The 23771-nt window shown below is 35.5% G+C and overlaps 1 protein-coding gene across 1 annotated transcript; it reads left to right on the top strand.

The window, feature by feature from the left end:
• Nucleotides 1-3959: 3959 nt before the first annotated feature.
• LOC149560784 (uncharacterized) lies at nucleotides 3960-23017 on the top strand. The gene is made up of 6 exons (XM_089824812.1): nucleotides 3960-4524; nucleotides 4765-7421; nucleotides 16318-16629; nucleotides 16803-16954; nucleotides 17157-17442; nucleotides 22374-23017. The coding sequence occupies exons 2-6, from the start codon at nucleotides 4784-4786 to the stop codon at nucleotides 22520-22522; spliced, it is 3537 nt and encodes a 1178-aa protein (XP_089680938.1). The 5' UTR covers nucleotides 3960-4524; nucleotides 4765-4783; the 3' UTR covers nucleotides 22523-23017.
• The last annotated feature ends 754 nt before the right edge of the window (nucleotides 23018-23771 follow it).

Genomic DNA, 23771 nt, shown 5'->3' with positions numbered 1-23771 from the left:
CCTGCCCCTGCTGCCCTTAAAGGCAGCACAGTCAGTAACAAAATGGCATTCAGTTTCCACGTTTCCAGAGTTGTCAATGCGTGGTCTAGAGCTTCTTTACGTTCATGCATACCTAAATGGGCCTCTAAAACCTAGACGCATAAGCATTTTTCTTGATAATATCCAACCTTTTAAAGTCAGCCTTGAAGGAGCCTGCCTTTGGCAGACAATGTTAAATCCATCATATATTGTCAGCCAGTCTTCTCCGAAATTAGCATTTTCCAAGATTTTATAACCAAGTTTACAGAATAGTTCCCTTTCTGAGATCCACACCAAATTATATCATTTTGCTATCCATTGAACATAGCCAGCATTTCTTTAATGATTGCTGAAAGCAGATGCCGATCTTGTTTTGACAACAGTAAATTGGAAGGGGATTTCCAATCCAATACATCCACTCCATTCAGTGTATCTCCTTTCAATATCGTCTTTAACCCTAGAACCCCATACCATGCTTGGTTTTTGTTGCACCTTCCTGAATTTCACATATTTGCTTAGTATTCTATGACCATCACATGAGTCGCTTCAGAAGTCATTTTTATTTCCATCTCCAATGAGCTGGATAAATGATTGGTAATAAAAGGTCAGCATGACAACATAAAATTCCAGATAGCAGACCCTCTTGGAGGGTACTGTATTACTGAATTGTTAATATTCAGTTTTTATCTTGGCTATCCAAATACTTTGCCTTGAAGCTTTTTGTTCGTTTGAAGCTTTTTGTTCGTTTGTAGATCCCATGGCTTTGTTCATTAGTTGCCAATTTCTTAAACCACCACCCCACAGTTGACTTGTTCTGATGTATTCCATCTCTTGCTAGCAAGGGAAATTTATCCTGATCCTGGCTCCATTTCACATTAGTCTATGCATTCTTTTCTCTATGGCCTTAATTATGTTAACTGGGATCTCTAAACATGACAACTAAAAAAGGAGGATTGCTGAAACAACTTTTTTTTACATTAGGAGGCAACCTGCTAAAGGCAATCACCTACTTTTCCCCCCTTCAATCTTTTGCTACAGTGGTCTAGAAGATTGTTCCTTACGCCCCCCCCAAAGAAAGGTATTCCAAGGAACTTATTTGGTAAGGTTCCTGTCTTAACTTCTAAAATCCTTGAAATTGCTTTTTTTTTGTCCTAGCATGTATTAAAGAAGAAAATTTCTGCTTTACTCCAGATAATTGATTGTCAAAAACTGATTATTGTAGGCCTCCAACATTGATTTTATTGGGCTTGCTTCTTTCATTGAAGCTTCTCCCATCAACAAAGTGTCATCAGCAAATTGAAGTTGAGAAGAATCAATCCCAGCGGTGATTTTTACCCCCCCTCCACTAATGGATGCACCATTCAATTGTACTAGGCCAATTTTCTTAAGAAAAGAACAAGAAATCATAGTTTTGGTGCTTTGATTTTCTGTTGGATTTGGTACTTGAATTGTACAGCTTCCAAAAATCACTTGCAAACCAAAGCAATAATAAATGAAGGGAAAGAGCAACTCATTGCTTTGAAACCTTGAGAATTCTATTGATGCAATGCAATAACAAAAGATTGATTTTGAAACAGGATGAATATCTTTGATAAGGATAAGGAAACTCTAAATTTCATAAGGATAAGGAAACTCTAAATTTCTTAAGGATAAGGAAACTCTAAATTTCAACACCAGTTGAGGATTAAGCTAGATAGTTATGGTGTTTCAATCCTATGACTTGAGAGAAAAAGAACATGATTTAAGTACGTTAAGCATGCTAATGTGAAAAGAGACCAAAAAATACTTAAAGTGGTGATTTAAAGTTTTTGTTTTTGCTTTAACAACTTGGAATGGTTTGAACATGATGCAGCTTGGGGTTTGAAAAATATAGAATGATTTAGTTGTTTACATGAAAGGTGATCAAAACTACCACTCATTATGTTTACTGCATTAACACAAAAAATCTCTAAAACCCTATATGGTAGTAGAAGGATTTTCTTACATTGTGTTGCTAAATGGTTGCTGTGGCCGGAAGACTGAGCTGGATTTTGATTCACTGGTACAGAAGAAAATATCCCTAATCTCATTTAGTATAGTGAGTCTTTTACCAAGACTTGGGAAAGCTTTTGACCAGATTCCAGGAATAATAATTGTGTTTTTTAGAGCAAGTCTAATATGTCTTCCTGCAAATCAGTGAGGACACTTGCCTCAAGCATAGTCACTTATGCTAATGATATATATGTTAAGGCAAGGTTTCTTAATTTTGTTTTTGCAAACAAAATTAGAAATGGACAATGCCCACATTCTGTTTGTATAGAAATTTTAAAAGATATTTTATATAAATTTTATATGTGCATCAACAGAACATTAATCTTCCATTAACATAGAGATAAGGACATCCTAAAAATATTCTATTAAGTTCTTATGAATCAACCTAACTTCTTCTATTATACTATTCGACTTCCAGTCATTAATCTGCCCATTTAAGCATTTATTAAAGATTGTGTGAGTCCTCACCTTTAGCTAGTTTCAACCGCTTCAAAAGTGCACATGCTATAGCTTCAAATTTTCACTTTTTTGTCCTAAGAAGAAAGATTCTCATTTAACAAATGGAGCTTTGGAATCTTGCAAACCGCCCCTTCTTGGCCTTGGATTTCTCTTTGCTGCTCCTTCAAATTTGGTTTTAGGTACCCTTTCTCAGGAGGGCGTGACCTACCATTAGCTCAATCTTTCTTCTTCTCAACCATCCCCTTGGATTTAGGCAAGGTTGTTGTCCCTTGGGATTTTACTGCATTCAGACTTTGCACTGTATGGCAAGAAGTATGCAGAAAGAAAAATTGGCAAGAATGAGCTTCACAAGACACATTTCTCTATGCACTGGATTTTACTTGTGTAGAAGGAATTCCGTTTATGTTTCTCAATAATTGTTTAACTTCAATCATCTGTTATGCTGATCTTGGTGAGCTGTTTTTCCTCGCAAAGCAAATTTTCTTTTGGCACATTATTGAACGTTTGTGTTGTGGTGCATGGGGTTGCTTTATGACCTGTCTAGACCTTACCACTTTCATTGTTGATTTTTAATATTTTATTTCTAGTTCTAGTTCTAGATTTTTTAATCAAATTAGATTTAATGTTAAATCTCTTGGTCTATTCTGAATTTATTTAAGAGTTTGAAACTTTGGCTAGTAGAGTTCTTTTAGCCCTCCTTTCTAGTTATTTTTAACTTTGTTTTTGAGGTGTATTGATCCACACTTTGTCATTTGTGGACATCACAAGTATAATTCAAACTTTCTTTCTTTTTCTTAAATAATAAAATCTAATGCACAATAATTGGTGCATGATTAATTATAAACAGTTTATTGCAATCTCCCCTTTTAATTTCTCCTCCTTTTTCTTTAAATAATGAAATCTAATTCTAGGTTCATTGCAAACAGTTCATTACACAGTTCAGATTCAGTGCTTAGCATATGTCTCAGACGATAGAACTTATTCCTATATCTCTGCTGCAAATGTTCCAATCTGCAGTATGCTCATGTTATTTAAATTTTAAATGCCTTGAATCAAGGGTTTTTGTCCATTAACTCAGCAATGGAAATTAAGGGGTTCTCATCCTTCAATTTTAAACCGTAAGGTGTCTTGTCCTCCGGTTGCTGAACCACACTTATTGTCCCACAAAGGATAATATTATTAATAATGTTGTCCAAATTGCAATCCCCTTGTCTTCGATTGCTCTTTCTTATATATATGGAACACAACCCTTCACATGCCTTTTGACCATTGTCAAGTCTAATCTTTATTTAATTTTAATCTCATTAAATTGATTATCTTTGCTTTGGCACTTCTTATCCTTGGCAGCCTGTGATTATGGTTATATCTATTTTTTTTAATTTTCATGTTAGGTGGAGGCTTTAAAGTCTAACATGTTTGTTCATTCTTTTTTGGTTATTTGTGCATTTTAGGAGGTTGCTGCAGCATAGGGATGTAACCTGCACTGAACTGCATGGTCATACTGGAGAGGATCAGTTCTACACAAGTTGTTCCTAGTTGAATGGTTTTACTGTGCATGCCTTCAAATTGGATGAGGCTGGTGGCTTTTGGTATTTTCACTAATTAAAAAGAGAGTTTAATATGATTAGCTTGTGCCTTTGGTGACTATTGGGGGAAGTGTTTATAGCATTGAAGCTATGCTGCTGATTGATTAGTTGTTGACCAGTTTTTATTAATTCTTAAATGTAAATTCAAGGCAGGTTCCAGTTGCCGCCAATACTTTATTTGTAAAATTGGAGTAATGTGTGTGATAAACAATGGAAGTTTTCAACCTGAGAGTAACAGTGATAGTTGGAAATGTTTCAGTTTAAGAGAAAGTAGTAGCAAATTAGTTTACATTTGAGCAGGAAATTTATTGCTCACGTCAGCGCAGACTGCAAGTGTTTTGCGAGTTTTGCCAGACTGCACCTACTTTGGGAAGGCATATCTTTGACAAGAACCTGCATGGCTTTTCTAACACTCTCAGGGATGGAATCCGTGAGTACATGTTAATGTTCTGGAAGGAGCTTCAGCTACATATCATTGACTATAGATATCATCATTTGGTTTTTCATCTTCTGGACTACCCTTTCACATTATTTGTCAAATAATTTTCTTTACTCTTCTCCCTTTTGATCCTTGCCTTTTTGTTTACCTGTCTCAGTATTCTATTAGTTGCAGGTGCCCACGTGAATACTTTTTTTCCTTCTTATAATCCTGATCTAGCTTAGTTGGTAGTTTTGGTGCAGACAGAGGTATGTCAGATCCTCAGACTCGCACCCCAGGACAGCTCAAAGTTTCAGAGCTGAAAGAGGAGCTGAAAAAACGAGGAATTACACCAAAAGGGTTGAAGAAAGACCTTGTAGAGAAACTTGAAGAAGTTCTTAGAAAAGAAGCTGAGGAGCATTACGGCAATATATCAAGTGATAATTTATCTGAGCAAGTCCCATGTGGCTCTAACTCATCTGTTCGAGAAAGAGGTTCCAGTTCACCCATTCAAGGTTCAAGTGATGTGGACTCATCTGCTCTAAGATCAAGTAGTTATTACTCACCTTTGCCTGTTGCAGATCCAACACAAGGATATAGTGCTCTGCCATTGGTGGAAGATGCCAGAAATGAAGGCTCTGATTGTCTTTTCCAGGTTGCAGCCAACACAGAGTCTATTTCAAATCAGCAAGTTGTGGATCATGCAAATAATGGTGATTTTGGAAGTAAAGGTGCAGAGATTAAAGATCAGGAATCAGATTACATGTTGCATGCAAGGAATGAATATGCTTTGGAACCAGAGCAGATGGAATGTGATAAACAAAAGGAAGAAAATATTGTACATGTTGATTCTGCCAAAAAAGGTCCCCTGGGATTGGTAACTGGATCTTTGCATCTCTCCCATGATGGAAATGATGGTGCAACTGATGGCTCTGAAACCAGGAACACTGCTTGTGGGGCAATTGAGAAGGTTGTCAATGTAAGTGGATCAGAATCCCTGGGTTTTGGAGCCTGCTATCAAAAGCCCATTTTTGCAGATGAGATGGAAGCTGAACCAGATGAAACTTTAATGTTGAGTCATAATGGGCAAAGCATGGTGGAGAAGAATTCTAATACATCGGTAGATCATATTCCGTACCAGGGCCTGGATCCTGCACTGGACAAAGTTGGAGCAGATGCCAAAAGTTTGAATGAGAAAACGGAAGTTGTCCATGTGTCAGATAATATTGCTGATCAAATTCATTCAAATGCAAGCAGCAAATATCTAGCTGAGGAGCAAGAAGAAAAAGAAATTAGCATGACAGCTAACAACGAAGAAAATTTGAAGATGAGTGGAATTGGATCAGATTGTACAAAATCTGAAGCAGTCTCTGTTGGTCAAGACACAAATCAATATATAAGTACAATTCCTCCTCATGATTTTGAATCTGGAATTGGATATAATTATCAGGATTCAGAAGCTACAGTTCTTCAACAGGATATGGTTGAGAGTAATCCTCCCAGGGAAACAGAGAGAACAAAAAATACAGACCAGGGAAACAAAAGTGGGAAGTTGCCTCAGTTGGGTGACACTGATCTAAGTTTGGAAGACTTTCATAGATCTGAATCAAAATCTGTTGGTCTAGAGAAAATCGAGGGTAATGTAAAAGACATGCAGATGTTGGAATCAAATGCAGTTTGTACAGAGAATATGGAATCTGGACATGCACAAAGTCAATATATTAGCATGAATTCTCCAAATTATGTTTTGCAGTCTAAGCTCGAAACTGACGTAGAAAATGACCATTTCAGTCAGAATAAAGAAGGATACAATCATTCCATGGGTGCAAGTACTGTTGATGGAGCAGAGACAGAAGACAAAGAAAATAGTGAATCATTTGATAAGGGGCCTGGATCAAAGGAGACAGATATAAATATATCTGAGCAGCAGATAACTGGAGTAGTAGAAGTTAAAGCTGAGGAGAGTGAGCATTTAAGTTCACATTGTGATTTTGGAAAGTTAAAACCCGAGGAAACAAGTGACACTGAAATATTAGAAACTGCTCGGCATGAACAGAATCAAGTAGAATGCAACTACACTGCTGTAATGGATGAGTCAAAACATGAGGACCAAGAGGCTAAAGCAAATGCCTTAACATATCAAAGTGATGGAGTGTCTATGTTAACTACATCAAACATTAAATTGCAGGAGATGCAACAACATAAACAAGCATCTTACAATGAAGGGCAGGTTGAATATCAAGTTGGCCAGAGTCATCCAAGCATTTCTGATCTACCTCATCACAGATCTGAATGTGATTCTGGAAATGACATTAAAGAAAGAGAAGGTAAGGAGCATGATCAAGTAATGGAGGACCATTACAAGTATGTAAATTTGAGTATTCAGAAATCTGAGCAGGAAAGTGAAGGCAGTCTTCCAGGGTTTGGGAGGGATGGTCTGTTTCAATCACTTGCAACGGATTCTAGTATGGCAGATGGGAGGAAACAGGAAATTATTTCAGCTCTTGAAGATTCCACAGAATATGATTTTTCTCATAGTGAAAGTACTGTTCAGAATTCTCTCTGGTGTGAGTCTGAGATTAAACCTAGAGCCAATGCAGAAGTATTAGAAGGCAATAATCAACATACCATGAAAACAAGGAAAGATGAACATGAAAAGCAGGAAGATGGGTCAGATGAATTGATGGATGGTGGAAATAAATTGCACATTTCTTTCTCTGATGAATTGAATATGAAATCAGAATTTCCTGACCAACACTTTAAAATGGATTCAGATTCACCAAGGGAAAAGTTTGAGGATCCTGAGACTCATAAGATGGAACACACTGAAACTGTTGTATTGGCCCCAATGGATGTTGATTTGGAAGGGCAGATGGGGAAGAAGCAGAGGAATGACCACGTTAGTCAAGGTAATTACTCTCTGTTTTTTCTCTCCCTGCCCTGTTTTTGTATTTTACATGTAATGCTGACAAACTATTATGTAATTAATGACATTTGACCTTTTTAGCCATTGTGCATTCAAATTTTGTATTTCACCATGCCAACTGGATGGCCAGGTAAAAATTATCTTTGTGCAGGTATTCTTACATGCGGAAGTGAATAGGAGGTGTCTTTGAGTGTACACATAAATGTACGTTTTAGATTTGCGGAGTCACGAAAATCTCTGTTGTTAGATTTTACTGTCACAGGTTTTGTGATGAAAATGAAATTCATGAGTTTTATGCATAAACTTTGTAAGCAAATTGTTTTGTCTGGTAAATTTGTTCATGCTTTGTGATTTGCTATATTTTTAACCAAAAAAGTCTCTTGCTCTTTGTCAAAATATCTGTTATACAAAATAATTCTTGCCTAAGTCCCGAATCTATTGAAATCCTTGCTGTGAAATTTTCAGAAAACAGAAGCAGTTGACTTTGTATTAAAGATCCTACTATCCTGCTCTTCTCATCCTGATGATGGATCATGTAGTATGATCCGAAATGTTGATGGTAAAAAATCACACACAATCGAATCCAGAAAACTTCTTATTTACAAATGGATTGTGGAAATCTGATGATGTTAATTAAAGATCCTATGTTAGGAAACCCTGTTAGAGCCGCTTAGTCTGAAAACTCCCCTCAAATTTGCTAGCTTTTTTTAGAAAAACGTTAAAGTTGAATATATTACAGTGGCTGAATTTGATTGAATCAGTGTTAAAAATTTACATTTCACTGTATCATGCTATTTATAAAATACCATTGTAATTCCTAATTTTAATAAAAAGTAAATATAATAATATTCTGTTGATCTCTACTATAGTATATTATACAGTTTATGTGTTTTGAAGCATCGGCATGAGGGAACATAATTGGTTGGAAGTGAAAATCAGAATTTTTATGTGAAATTTTTCTCAACTGTGCCAATGCTGTTGCCAGCATATAAAACCAGTATGGTAGTTATAGAGATTTATAGGTTAGCTGGAAACTCTTTAAGACTATTCAAGCACTTCAAGTTTAAGACTTCCTTTAATAATAATAAAAAGGTAGAAGCAGTTGGTAAAGCAGTTTATTAGATTAAATCTCTTTGACCTTCATCTAAGATCTATTATTGTGTATTTGGGTCCATGCTTTCATCAGAATTTTCAACCAATCAATACAGAGCTTGAAGCATATCTCATCAGGCTATCAATCTACAGTCGAGGTCTTCTTGTAGACAAATCTCAGGCTACCTATATGTTTAGCATAATTCTCCTAAGATGTGTATGCAGTCATGCTGTGTACTTGAGTCATAATAAAGGCAACAAAGAGTAGGAGTTAAAAACTTGAGCAAGACTTGTCAAACAGTTTGTGATTAATTGGTTGGGCCACTTGGTTTGCCTGTCGGAGACTAAGGTTCAAATATCACCAAGTGACATCCTAACAGAGTTGGGTTTGTTTAGTAGGCTGTAGACCTGCTCTAGTTGGAAGGTAGAGTAGCAGTGCTGCAGGTGATGCAGGCTAGAGTTGGAGAAATGCAAGAGGGAGATAGTTGAGAGGAGAGGTATTGCTGCAGGAGGAAGCATAGGTGGTGGGGAGTTGGATTTGTGAAGATGAGCAATAGTACTATAGGAGGAGGAACTGCTGGATTGAAAGAGGAGAATGGTAGTCTGGCATGAGGAACTGATGGAGTGATAGCCAGTAGAGATGCTGGACAAGGCAACAAGGAGATGGGATCATGGAAGTGGTATCCCCATGGTTTGAATTGCAAGAGGGGGGAAATTCTCACTGGTAGAATTGTAAGTGAAGGCAAATTGTTTCCCTACTAGTAAAAGTAATAGTTTAAAGTGGTATCTGTTGATATGAGTTTTATGTCAGTACAACATGCAGAATCAAATATTCAATGTTTGGGGATGAAACATTAACTATTCAATCCTCTCTTGATCTAAGGTCATTTCTCATGCTAATCTTGTAAAGTAAGATCATGAAGTTACTTCCAAAGTACCATTCAATTGTGGATAGTTGCTCAGTGAAATAATGTGATTTGCTGGTAATCACTTAGGGCCCGTTTGGCTGCAAGAATTTCCGAATGCAGCATTAATCTATGCTGGAATAAGCTCTCTTCTGGTATTCGTGCATTCTTAAAATAATTTCTGGAATATCATTTGAACTTGTTTGGTTGACCTGGAAGAGGAGTCGAAATATGCATATTCTATGTTTGGTTGCAACAATTGAAATACGTTTTTTAAAATTTTAATAATTAAATTTTTATTTTTTAGTTTGGAAACATTTTAAATAAACAAGATTTTTTATTTATAAAAAATAATTTACTTATTTATAAAAAATGGTTTTTATTAATTTATTAAAAAGCCAAATTATTTTAATCATACTTTATTTTATTTTTTAAATTGACTTTATAAGTGAAAGATATACCTTAACCTTTGAAATTCATCAAAATTCAAAGGACATAATATATTCTATATTATAAATTTAATTCTATATTAAATCAAATTAATTTAATGAGTATAAGATTCAAAATTAAATCATTTTTAAAAATATATTAAAGAAAATTAAAAATTCAAATAAGTTGAGATCATTAATATGATATTTAAATGATCTTTCAACATGGTTTTAATAATAAGACTAAACACAAGATTTATTTGTAAAGATAAATTTATGAAAGTTTAGAAAATATATCAAATTTGATATTAGTCTTTTTTGTCATTTAAAAAAAAAACACATATTAAATGTTAAATATTGTCGACCTAGTTTATATCTTATGATAAATGGAGAAAATAGTCCAAAAATGCATTAGAGTGACAAAATACAACCAAATGACAAAGTCACGGACCCGACAACGCATCAAATTGGGTTTATTAAAAACTGGAATAAGAATAAGCTATTCTTATTTCATCTTTTTTTAGGAATTCCACTATGCTCATTTTGGGGTCCAATTAGGATAGGTGAATTCTAATTCCAATTTTGTATTTTACAAACAAATGTTGAATTGGCAAATGTGGGTATTTAAATTTTCCTATTCCTGCCCAATTCTTGCAACCAAACGGGGCCTAGCTCTTTGGTTACTGGAATTTGCTATTCCGGATTTTGACGGATTCTGGATTTGATATTTCAGAAATTCAGATTTGTTGTTCTTGTTAAAATATAGCTTTGTCGGACAGTAATATTAAAATTGTATTATTATATATTTCAGTTAGCGTATATATTATTACTTGCACATTATATATTTATATTGTGAGAAATATATATATAATATAATGTTTGGTGCATTTTATATATATATATATATATATATATATATATATATATATATATATAGGCCGATGAGGCCAATCATCATTTTGTATTTAATCAAAATGTAACTATGGCATATTACTGACTGTGCTTATTTAAAAGTTGTGACTGTTGAGTCACGTTTGATAGATGTGACTCCTTCGTGAGTCATGTCTATCGAACGTGACTCAGTCACGTAGATATACTCACTGCAACCCTTGTTTCAAGAACAACAGACACATAATTGGAGTCACGTCTATTGAATGTGACTCACAGTCACGTAGATATACTCATTGCAACCCTTAAGCTCAACGGACACATAATATAAAACAGTCTTCTCTGCATACAAAGCAGTGACTGCAGAGTGTACGGGATCTTAATCAGATGTTATTTTATATTATGATCAGAGTGTATTAAAGTCAGTCATATCAGAGTACATAATGATTATAATTCAGGATTTCAATACTGAACTTAGACTTACTAATAGATGTATTGCATCTACAAGTTGAAATCTAAGTCTTCTATATATATGTTTTGAACATATGACATCCATAGTTAAAAGTCTGATAAAACCTCAACAATTCTGGACCTGTTTGGTTCACCCGTTAAATTCTGAGTTTCAAACTGAACTGATTTTTGCAATTTCTGTTCTTTGGAAGATTTTGGTGGTCATTCACAGTGTTCTCTGCATACAATGCAGTGATTGTAGAGTGTACGGGATCTTCATCAGATATTATTTTATATTATAATCAGAGTGTATTAAAGTCAGTCATATCAGTATATACTGATAATAATTCAGATTTTCAATGCTGAACTTAGACTTACTAATAGATGTATTGCATCTACAAGGTGAGATCTAAGTCTTCTATATATTTGTTTTGAACATATGACATCCATAGTTAAAAGTCTGATAAAACCTTAACAATTCTGGACCCATTCGGTTCACCTTTTACATTCTGAGTTTCAAACTGAACTGATTTTGCAATTTCTATTCTTTGGAAGATTTTGGTGGTCATTCACACTGTTCATAACTGATGGCATGCAAAGAGCAATTGGCTTCTGAGACGGAATAATGTGTATCGAATACATTATTCACAATCATGTAAGAGAGATTAAAGACTAAAGTATATGAAACTGATTCAAATTTCCATTTGAAGGTTTATTTTTATTGAGTGCTCGGGCTACTATGAAACCGATATTTCCCAGTATATGAATTCAATTGCATTTTCTCTACAAAGATATTGCAATATTTTTCCCATTTTAACACACAAAAGTGGAAAATTCAGAATGCTTCATTTATTGCCTTAAGCTAAACCTGCAAATCATTTTGAATGCCTAATTAAAATCAACGATGAAACAAACTGCATAATTTACACTGCACTTTTCTCAATATGAGTCATATGAAATCGAGAGAGCACTGGTTTTGCTGATAATACTGACATGGAGAATGACAGGATCAGTATTTCTAATTAACTGTGAAGAAATATAAAATATACCAATAACCACCTGAACCGTAAATAATTTGTTTAAAAATATGATGCATCAGTAGGCTCTGTAACACCAAGGGTTATAAAGTTTAAACAAGAATCGAAGAGGAGGAAAGCAATTAGAAGAAACACAGTAGCTGATTCTAACTGTTTAACAACGTGTCTCACAAAGTGTTTAAAAAATGATAATGAAAAAGATGAAATAATAAAACGGACTTCAAAAATATATACATTTCATTTTATTCTCCAAGGGCCCTTTTTGAGAAATTGGGATTAGAATGGGAATTTGTTCAACAACACCTATTTAGATGGAAGATTGAATTCCAGTATTTGGGGTAAATGAGAATACCAAATCCGAATTCCAATTCTGGTTTGGCACATCTAAACTGTGTATTACAAATTTTTCAGAATTAGAAATGCCAATTCCTATCCAAATCTGGCAACCAAACAGCCCTTAGGGGACTTACACTGTTCAATTAATGGATGTCAACCACTCACCGCTTCACAATGTGCAATGCAAATATATCTCTTGACTTTCCGACTTCAACTTCATCTTAACTTCTACTTCTAACTTGGATTGCAAGAAATCATAGATGACCTCGACTCACTCGATGTAGCTCAATCAATGACTTCACCCATCTAGTGCAAGCTTGTAAGGAACACTCTAATGTTTTCAAATTAATATTCCCTTTTCAATCCCATCAAATCAATGCAAACCAAAGATTGAATATCAATTGAAGTTAAGTGCTTTCAATCGCTGGTTTACCACACATGGCACCTTTGCCTTCAACAAGAAGCTAGTGGCCTGACTTTGTTCGAGTAATGCAAGTGAACATCCTCAACTACTTTCATTTAACAAAGCTCCTTTAGCATGAAAATAAATCTATTCCAAGTGAAAGATCGAGGAAACCATGCATCACTTAAAAAGCAATATTAAGTAATCCACCTTGAAGAACCGACAATGAATTATCCATTTTTTTGAAAGCATCATAGCAACAATTTGATCAAGTCTCTCCCTTAGCTAACCTAGTCCAATCTAGCTTTGTAATCTAGTCTTTGACAGTCCAACTGTTAAACCTTCTAGCTCGTCTCCTCACTAACTGTTACAAAATGAGGAGGCCTTGACCTGTTATAGATGTCCAATTACAACAAGAGGCCAAGTTCAATTGAAAATGAAGGGCTAAGATTGATCCCCACAAGCCCTAATTAGGGTTGCCAAATTTGCAAACAATTACAAGAAGGCACCAATGCATGGGCTAATAAGAAAATTACAATGGTTCTGATAACCAATGAGAAAATAGGGCACTTGGCATAATTTGATTGCTTGCGCTTGAATCTGGAATTTCCTGATTGGAAGAGACAACTAAATGCCACCTCATCATCTTTATCCTGTAGATCTATTTAAGAACATGTGATTTGAGTCTTGGTTTGAGAAAATGTCTGTTAAAACTGTAAATATTTCTTGCTTAATTGTTAGAAATTAATTCCTGATGAAGCATATCTTGATTCTCAATCCTTCTTTGGTTTATTCTTCTCTAACTATCAGCTGCCTAGGGACGGTTGTGGTTCCTTTTAAAGTGTTGAACTTTCTAAATTGCCATCAACTCATTATTTTACTCAAATTTGCAAGCTTTAAATTAATTTTTAGTGGCATCATGAGATTTTGCCTAAAAGGGAGGGAAGGTTTCTGCTTATTTTGGGCAATAATTGCCCAAAGTGGGTTGGATTCTGACCCATCTTCAGCAATTTCTGTCATTTCACTAAAATCTGTAGTAATCGAAACCCGGGAAATAAAGAAGACTCAGCAAAGTAATGAACACAAGAGGGAATGCTGTTAAGCCATTCTACGAATTCAATCTCCTCTGTTATGCCAGTGACAGTCAGTGCTAATATAAGAGGTGGGAAGATAATACATGAATCATGCTGAATACAATCTCATTACCTATATTCACTCACTTTCATACATTTTATTTAACCAAAAAGGGGAGAGCCAGCAATAGCTAGTAAATGGAATTCTCAGTCACCCAAACTCGAGGAGTTGGTGACAGATATAGTTTCATTTTCAATCAAAATACAGTAAGGAGGAGGAACCTGGAGTTGACGTCTGGCCCTGCGATCTTCCTAGTCCCCTATGGCAGACTCATACCCGAGTTGAGATACTTGCAGGGAGCTTGAACTTGGCAACTATGCTAACCGGATGCCGTTCTCCTCTCTGGTTACCTTGGTGATCGGACTGCTAAAAATGCTCTGCCATGCAACCTATCAGCGGTGCCGTGACTGGAGGGAATGGTTGTTACTACCTCCCGACTGATATTGACTTGCCTGCACCCTGCAACATCAACTGTATTGCGCACGGTACTGACTGCACACTACAACAATCCCCCTGCCGATACTGATCAGAGCTCTGCGGGTTGGATTCTGTGAGTTATAATGGTGTTACCATCTGCTATTACTGATGCCGTATGCTTCCATAACCACAGACGCATAGGAGACTGACCAAAGATTCATCCAGCAAATATCAAAGAACTTACAGGTGGCTCCACTGTTAATGACTGAATCACTGTGTTATTCTGCAAATTCGTACCTGAACTTGGGCAATCTTAGAAGAGATACTGGGGCTACGTCCAGTCTCCCAATCCTTCTTAAGGGGTTTTGTCATTAAGAAAACCAGTCACATTTAAGCTACCAAATTCATCTTCAATATGTTGATATAATTTCATGGTGCAAATTCCAAGGAGGCCTGTTGCTTTTATAACCTCAATATGAGGGAGAATACAAGCAACTAGGCATTGTGGGATAAAGAGCCAATTTCGTCGTTTACTTTTATTATAAAAAATGACTTAAAGTCATAAAGTAACTTTATAAAACCACTTTATAAAATAAAGTGACTTAACTATAGAAAAGTTCTGCAGACTTTAATATTCCCCCAAACGAAACCAAATAAATTCCGGTGACTGGCTGGCATCCCCTGGATTAATGCCGTTAGCCTATCCGGATGGAAAGATAGACCAACAAGGCGCTAGAAAGATCTAGCGCAGAGAAAGGGACATTACAAAATCCTTAGTTGAAATTTCTGGACTCGTCTATTCTACCCTTATTTGTTCAGATCTGCCACCTCTTCACCTTGCATTATGTCTTAAAAACTTGATTGGAGGGCTGTAATTGATTGTAAGTTTCGGATTGAAATCCCAAAATTTGATGCTAGACTTCGCCTTTCAGACTTCTTGAACTTGGACTCACCTTGCTGTATGTCTTAAAAACTCCATTGGAGGGCTGGAATTGATTGTAAGTTTCGGATCGAAATCCCAAAATTTGATGCTAGACTTTGCCTTTCAGATCTCTTAAACCCTTCTCTGACAAAACTGGGACTAACTCCTATTCAATCATGGTGTCTTGACCTCTTAGCATTCTCAACCAAAGGCTAAGACCCAAAAATTGTTGCCATTTAGATTCCCTTAGATGACTAAGATCTACAGCTGCAATGGAAAGAGGGGTCCCCATTTGCAACGGGGCCATGGTTTGTAAACTGCACAACAGTATCTTGTTGATGCAAGGGATGAGGGACTTGTTGAAAACCTCTTACTAAATCATATAGACAAATAATCTGGGTAAGACTTGTAATAAGAGGTTTTTTGATGGTTAGAAATAGCCTTATTCTGTTATCACTTGCTTTTGTTCTTTTGCAGGTATATTTTGAATGCTTAATCTAGAATATAGTTTCCTAATCTCTTGTTTTCATGTGAGTGCATACACAGAAAGCTATTTACTTGTGATTATGCTGATTGCAGATATAGGAAGCTAGTATCTTATGTTAACACATGATTGCAGATATAAGAAGCTTGTTTCCTTTATTCATGTGTCATTGGCATCGCAGATCAAGGTCTTTAATGAGCCACTTTTAATTTATAAGAACTTACATAATTATGTAAAGGACATACATTCTGGTTTGGAAATATTCTTATGCTGCGGAAACTTAGATTTCTTGAAATGCTCTCATAGAACAGTAGACATGCACATAGGTTCACACAAGTATATGCAAAGTTGTTATTCTCATCCTTACAACTTTGCTTGCTTAGGTACATTATTATCATCAGATAGTGAGCCAAGGCAAGAACCTGCCAAAAGACAGCGGCGCTGGAATTCTGGGAAAAATTTGTTAGAGACTGGTAATGTCAGACCATTGACAACTGACACCCTCAAGGACATTATTTCTCAAGAGGCTGTAGAAGGATCTGTTGCATCTTCATCTTTACATCCTTCAGTTTCACATCCAGCCCCTTCAACCCAGTCTTTGTTGAAGACTGAGAAGACATCCTTCTCAAGACGAGCTCCTCCTCCTCTGAAAGGTGATTTGGCTTCTAATGGAGAATGTCAGAAACCTCGAATTGGTATGCTTTTAATTATGACTGGGATTAAGTATATGCAATATGTATATTATTTGTCCTTTAAGATAAAGTTTAGAAAATATGGTACTTTCAATACATTTGGCATAAACAGAATATCACAAGAAAGTGTGCTGCAGAGATTTTTGTGTTCGCTTATATGATTTTTGTCTTTCCAGTTCCACCATCGCTGAGATCTCCAACAAAATCTTTAAAAGTTGAAAGGTTTCTTCGACCTTTTACGGTTAAGGCCTTAAAAGAGCTTCTTTCAGAGACAGGAACGGTCATAAACTTTTGGATCGATCCAATAAAGACACACTGTTATGTAACTGTATGCTATTTTACCTCTTAAAACCTTTCTTTTTTTTCCTGGATATACTTGATTCATAAGCTATGGTTTTGTTTATTATTTATTTCTGTATGATTCTACATCATCTTTATTTATCTGTTCAATGGAATATTTACTTGTGTGGTATAATAGTAAAATACTCTGCACCTACATTGCCTTATTTGTGTGTTGATACTTTTTGAAGTACTCTTCTATGGAGGAGGCAGTGGCAACACGAAATGCTCTATATAACCTAAAATGGCCTATAATTGGAGGGCGCTTACTGATTGCTGAATTTGTTGACCATGAAGAAGCAATGTCACATGGTGAAAGCCAATCTGCGAACTTGACAAACTCTTGGAACTCAGTGCCACATAAGAATGTTACTCAGGGTCCATCTCCATTACCTCCACAAGGATCTTCTGCACAGGAACATCAGCCACCTCTGCAACCTGATTTAAAGGCTAAGACACCCATGGTGCCTAAGAAGGGTAATTTCTATATTTACATATATTATTTCTCTTTGTGGCATTCTGGTTTTATTTATAACAGGGAAGATAACACATATTCACCCTTAATTAACAGGCAAAAATTTGGAAGTGCATGCATAGAAGTTTTGTGTACTTGCTTTTTTTCACTATTGCATTTTATTTCATATTTGTATTTCTAAAATATGTCTTCAGTATGCATTGGTTATTGTTTTCTGTCAAAATGTAATGCCCTTTTCTTGGAATACCTTATACTTTGCCCTAAATTCACAAATCCAAATGAAACAAATATAAAACTTACTTAGAGATATAGTCCTCCATCTCAAATTAATGGATATACCTTTTTGTAAATCTGCAACCAGATATGAAATACGTCCTATTCTAGGGTTAGGATACACACACACACCTCAGTGATTACAGTGAAGCTCAACCATAATAAGGGTTGGGTTGGGAGAGAGAGGTGCCTTAAATGTTCTTTACCCTGGGCACAGTAGTAGGATCTTATTCTCTGTTGCCTCATGTGGTCCTTAACCATCATAATGAGGCAGCATACTTAGTGAGGGCTTTATGCCATTCCCGTACATCATGTTGACCTCTCACCACCTGTGATTGATTCACTTCAACAATTGATCAGTGTGGGGATAGTAGGGTAGTTGCAATAGAGTGCCCTTGACCCTTAACACTAGGCCCAAGGACCTTATCCTCCTTGTCTTCCATCTTTACAAGGCAACAACTTAGGGAGGAATCTTTCACTGTTCCCCCTCCTTGCACTAATCAATGCACTAATCAATGTGGGGATAGTAGGGGAGCTGCAATAGGATGCTTTTGTCCCTGAACTCAAAGCCCAAGCTCAGGACCTCTCCTTGGCCTCATGTGTCCCTTAACCTATGATCCTCAATCATCATCATGACATGGCTTCGTGGTCCTCAACAATCTTTATGAGAGACCATACCTAGCGAGGGATCTCTTGTGTTCCCCTTCCATGAATTCCCTTCAATCCTTTCACATGATCAACTTTTACAGAATTTCATAGTAATGAATGTATGGATATTTAGATTCAAGCATTATTTTGATATAAGCAGTATTACTTTTTGTTACTGCAGTAATACCTCTGACCCTCTATGCTTGAGTAAAAGTCTTATTGGTTTATCTGCTTCTCTTGCTTCCTGACTCGCCATTCTGATGTTACTGCCTGCTTTAAGTCCAGGTGCTTTCTCTTTCCGCTGGTTGATTGATTCCCGCTGTCTTGTTTGATTTTCTCTGCTATATGATTTCTTCTGCTGGTCTTCAATACTCTTCCTGTTTCTGTTACTTGATCTCCTTGATATATTAAGATTGATCTGCTCTTTGAAGGGGTGCTTCTGCTCCTTTTAATGGATTACTTGATCTCCTTTGTGGTTCACCTTAGAGTCTTCCTTGAATGAAATCAGATTTGTCACCTACGTTTTGCACGATTCAATGATAAGGATCTGTCACATCAACTCCTTATTTCTGCTCATTATATTCAGAAGAAGCATGATTACTGATAACTGTGTTGGTTTTTGTGAAAACTGATCATCAATTTAATTGTTTTTCATCATCATTCATGACCACCTCATAAATAAATTTCCCCTCTTTATAATTTTTCATTTCTGGGGCCATGTCCCATTGTTTTGAAGGGATGCATCCTATCATAACAGTTCACTGCCCTTTATTATGCTGGTTGGCTCTGTTCTAGACAAATTGCTGATAATTAAAACATTTCACATTTTAGTCATCTATCTATTATTTATTTCTTTGTTATCCTAACTAATTAGTTTATTTTCAAATCAGGTCTGCTCTTTTAGGTTTTATTCATTCTAATATTATTGTTATGTTTAGTTGCTTGTTCCCATGATTGGCTCCTGGAGCTCACTGGTGTTATGACACTAAATGATGGGAGTGACACACTTCAGCTAAAAGGCAGCAATCATTTGTGTATTATTGCAAAAAAAAAAAGAAGAAAACCGTAACTTTATATCTTTAGCCATCAAGGATGAGATATGTTGGTAGAATGATTGCCTTTGAGAAAGACTTGGTTTTTTTGGCATTAATACAAATGGTTGCTGCCTTTTAGCTAAAGTGTGTCACTCCCATCATTTTGTGTCAGAACACCAGCGAGCTGCAGGAGCGAATCATGTGAATAAACAACTAAATATAACAATAATATTAAAATGAATAAAATCCTAAACGAGCAGATCTGATTTGAAAATAAACTATATATTTAGGATAGCAAAAATAAATAAATATAGATAGATGACTAAAAATGTGAAATTTTATAATTATTAGCAATTTATCTAGTAAGGAAGCCAACCACCAGCATAATAAAGGGCAGTGAACTGTTATGAAAGGACACATCCCTTCAGAACAAGGGAACATGGCCCCAGCAATGAAAAAATACGAGGGAAAGTTTATTTGTGAAAAGGACACAAATGATGATGAAAAACAATTAAATAAAAATGTCAGTCGTCGGAGGATGTTTAATTGTGATTCTTTTGAATGACAATATATTCAGCTTTCAGGACTCACTAAAAATAATATTAGAGCCTAGGATTGTCTAAAATCTCCAACAAACATCTTTTACTAGCTTGTCACCATTCTTTATCTGGTTACTTTTTTCTTTTGTTAGTAAGTTTTTAAAAAAAAATTGCTGTTGATATCCATTTTGTACAATCTCTGACATTTTCCATCTTGCAATTTTTTAAAAATTTGTTTATGTGCCAAGTATTATCTGTCCTGCACCCTAGTTTAATGTTTCTTGTGTTTTCCTCTACTTTTTTTGTCTCAACTCTTAGCCATCTATTCTAGCACATCTATGACACATATGTTGAAATTCACTTCAATTCTGCTTTTGTGGTTTGATACCATATGTCCCTGATTTCTTTATTGACCCATGGGCAACACTTCCTCTTAATCAATCTCTGGTATTTCATCCTTAAATGTTCATTGAGTTTTCTTTTCAAGTGGACTATTAGAGAGAGGCATATCATCTCATATTACAAATGGCAGGGGCATATCATTTGCACATTTAAAATTGTATATAGCGACCACATTATCACATGGAGTATGGAAAATCTGAATCTAAAAAATAAAAAATTAGAGCAATGTTGGTCATTTGTTTTAAAATAATGAAATATAAACTTAAAATATGATATTCTATAAGTTGTTGAAAAAGTGTTAGTTGAACTCCCTAATAACACTATTGCCTTGTAGATAATGGAGTCCATTTTTTTAGTTCCAGATATTATATATTTTGGAAGAAATTTGACTAGAATATCAAATTGGGAAGTATAAACCGCTTAAAAGCTATCTAAAGAAGCACAGTCTTCAGGCTTGTATTTGGGTTATCACAGTGGTAAATGCTGCAACTTAGTGCTAGGCCAGTCCCACAGGCTTTTGATGCATTTTGTTATCACATTGTGCTGTACACTGTTCTCAATGATCCATCTGCTCCCTGTTGGTGAATAGTCTTGGTGGCATCATTGCTACATTTCAAATTGTAGCAGTGTACTTTTTTTAAATAATATTTTATTTCCTACTGGAAATGAGTATTTCCTATTTGTTCAAGCAAGTATATCGTGAAAACTGGTATTCATCCCCGCCTCAATCGTTGTAAGCAGCAATGGTGTCATCATTATAACAAAACAATTATAGTACCCTGAATAAAAAATCAGCTCTTTTGAAATAATGAATATCTTTGTTTTGGCTTAAAAATAAAAAAATAATTTCCGTTACTAGCTGTGCTGCTGGCCTGCTGTCAATGGTACTCTGTTGACCTTGTTTTAATTATTTTTTGTTCTTTACACCTTCGGGCTGTGATGTTTTGTAAGGAACAGCAGCCTTATTTTGCTGCTTTAAATAATTAAAAAACAAGTAAAAAATAGAGAAGAAAAGAAAGTTGGTAATTGAAATGTTTGAACACAAATCCTCGTGCTTTATAAACCATTAAGGCTAGTAATGGTCAATTTAGTTCTTTAATGTATCATTTATTTGAATTTATAATAGCTAGTCTGGCAAACTTAAGTAGTTCAATTTGGGTTTCTAAAAATGGTAGCAATATTCTTTTGATCATTATTAATGTCTCCTGTGTGTTGAAAACTTGTATAATTCTGAGTTAAAAAAATATCATCTAACACCACCTTATTTATGTGTCATGTGACCAAGTTTGCCGGATCATGGTGTTCAAATTTTATTTCATTTTCTCAAGTATAAATTTTGCAGAATTCTGAATTTATCATTATAGTTAGTTTTTACAATAAATGTTCACAAATTGATACTACATTAATTTTAATAATCAATGTTCACAAATCAACACTCGTTTCCATGGCTTTTCACTAAACTAGTTGCAGCCTTTCTAATTCTTCTTTCGGGCAGCTTTAGAACATGAGAAGACTTTTGCCTTGTCCATAGTAGCGTCTTCAGTTTAATTTGATCCAGTGTACACTTCAAACTGTGCATGACCTTTCTGTTCCCTTTCTAGTGTTGTTTGTGCACATCAATTATGTTTTGCTTCTCTGTTCACTATGCATGTTGACTTTGATGGGAAGGATGCGTTATGCTAGCATTTTTGCTCCAGTATTCGGACTTTAAAAAAATGCTGTTTTTAATCCAAAATAATCTTTAATAATAAATATTTTATTTCCGTTGACACGCTCATTCCAGCTAATTTGACAGCGGTTGTTTTTCTTATGCTTTATTTGATTTTTTAACTGTATGGATGGGATCTTCCCTTCTGGCTCTGCATTTGCTTTTATGTTTTTGTTACCTTTTTCTGGAGTCAATAATCTCTACTACTATCTCAGTGATTATTTGAGTTGATTATTCTTGTTGTGTTGAACATATCTTCCACCAGTTCAAGATATATTTGGCCTAGGCATAGATAACTCACAATTTGGTTTGTTCTGATGGTTTGATAGACCCTGAACCAGAGCCTGCAGTTTATACTCTTGATGATCTGTTCAAGAAAACTCGGGCAAAGCCGCACATTTATTATTTGCCATTAAATAAAGAGCAAGTAGCTGCTAAGTTGGCTGCAAGGATACCGGATCAACAAAACAGATTGTAGGGTGTCTGTAAAAGAATGATTGGAGATGATGTCACGTGTTTTATTCGAAGTCTTCTCAAGTGCAACTTCTTGATGTAGTTCCATCTCAAGAAAGGTGGCACATATACACATGTTCAGAGAAAATAGGAAACCAACACATACAATTTCTCTGGTTATTGTAAGGTAGAACATTTCTGATAATGATAGAATAGCATGCATCAACCTTTGTGAATTATTTCAATCACTTTCTTGTTCATGCTTGGAGAGCTGGTGTGTGGCAGTTTTGCACACAATTTTAAATGATTCTTATTTTCTGTTATTTATACACAATGAAGACAACCATATGGTCACATGGTTGTTTTCTGTGTTGCAGTTGCTAGATTGTCGACAAGGACTACAAGTTCAACAAATGCAGACCTGTGAATAACCCATCTGTAAAAGCACTTGTATAGCTGCTATTGTGTGTTGTATTTGATTTCTTCTCTTTCAAACATAAAATGCAAATTCTTTTACTAACTTGGTTACTGTGGTATGTGTGGAAGCTATAAATAATTGGAAAGTAGTTAATATATAATTATGTTTGCTTGCTGTAAAGGCAGCCATGTGGCTGGTTTTTGTGGCGCACCTTCTGTGTTATCTGCAAGGACTCTTAATCAACAAACAGTTTGTGATTAACCATCTGCAAAATAATGTGTACTACAGCTATTGGATGTTGCATTTAACTCTTAATCCTTTCTGGCATAAAGCACAGTTCATTAAATTCTTTTTTGGGCATTTCTGGGATATGAAGACACTTGTAGAAAGTTGTAAATTCATACTTTACAATCAAACAGGAACAATAAGTGAATTAATATGATACAGAATACAGATTCAACATCTGAATAAGATAAAGGACTTTGTCTCTTCATCAACATGGAGGCTCCAACCACCATTCAAAGGGGATCCCTCTAAAGCTGAGAGTTATTTTGGTGAACTGTAAAAGTATATGCTTTAGAAGTACAAGTTGTATCTGCAATAGAAGTATAGGTCATATTTGTGCCCTTTCTTTAGTCTTTATTCATTTTACATCTGCAACTAGGCTCTGATACCATGTTGATTTCTTAGCCTTTGTGCTGTGGGTGCAGCTGCTTGGCTGTTTTTTAACAGGGTCAATGTTGTTCTTGTATAATTTAATTTACTTTATAAACATGTCATAAGCCAAATGACAACTTCTTATTTATGGTTGAAGTGATCGAAAGCAGAATTGGGCCTTTTTCATAGTGTCCTTAAT

The sequence above is a fragment of the Cupressus sempervirens genome, chromosome 4 (assembly GCF_028749045.1).
Source record: "Cupressus sempervirens isolate cs-2001-9-10 chromosome 4, ASM2874904v1, whole genome shotgun sequence".
NCBI lineage: Eukaryota > Viridiplantae > Streptophyta > Pinopsida > Cupressales > Cupressaceae > Cupressus > Cupressus sempervirens.
The sequence above is the reverse complement of the archived record's forward strand: the minus strand, read 5'-3'. Positions and strand labels throughout refer to the sequence as shown.

Coding starts and splice junctions, on each gene's coding strand:
- LOC149560784 (XM_089824812.1), top strand. CDS start 4,784: ATGTCAGATCCTCAGACTCGCACCCCAGGACAGCTCAAAGTTTCAGAG. Junction 7,422..16,317: donor GAATGACCACGTTAGTCAAG/GTAATTACTCTC, acceptor TTGCTTGCTTAG/GTACATTATTATCATCAGAT. Junction 16,630..16,802: donor ATGTCAGAAACCTCGAATTG/GTATGCTTTTAA, acceptor TTGTCTTTCCAG/TTCCACCATCGCTGAGATCT.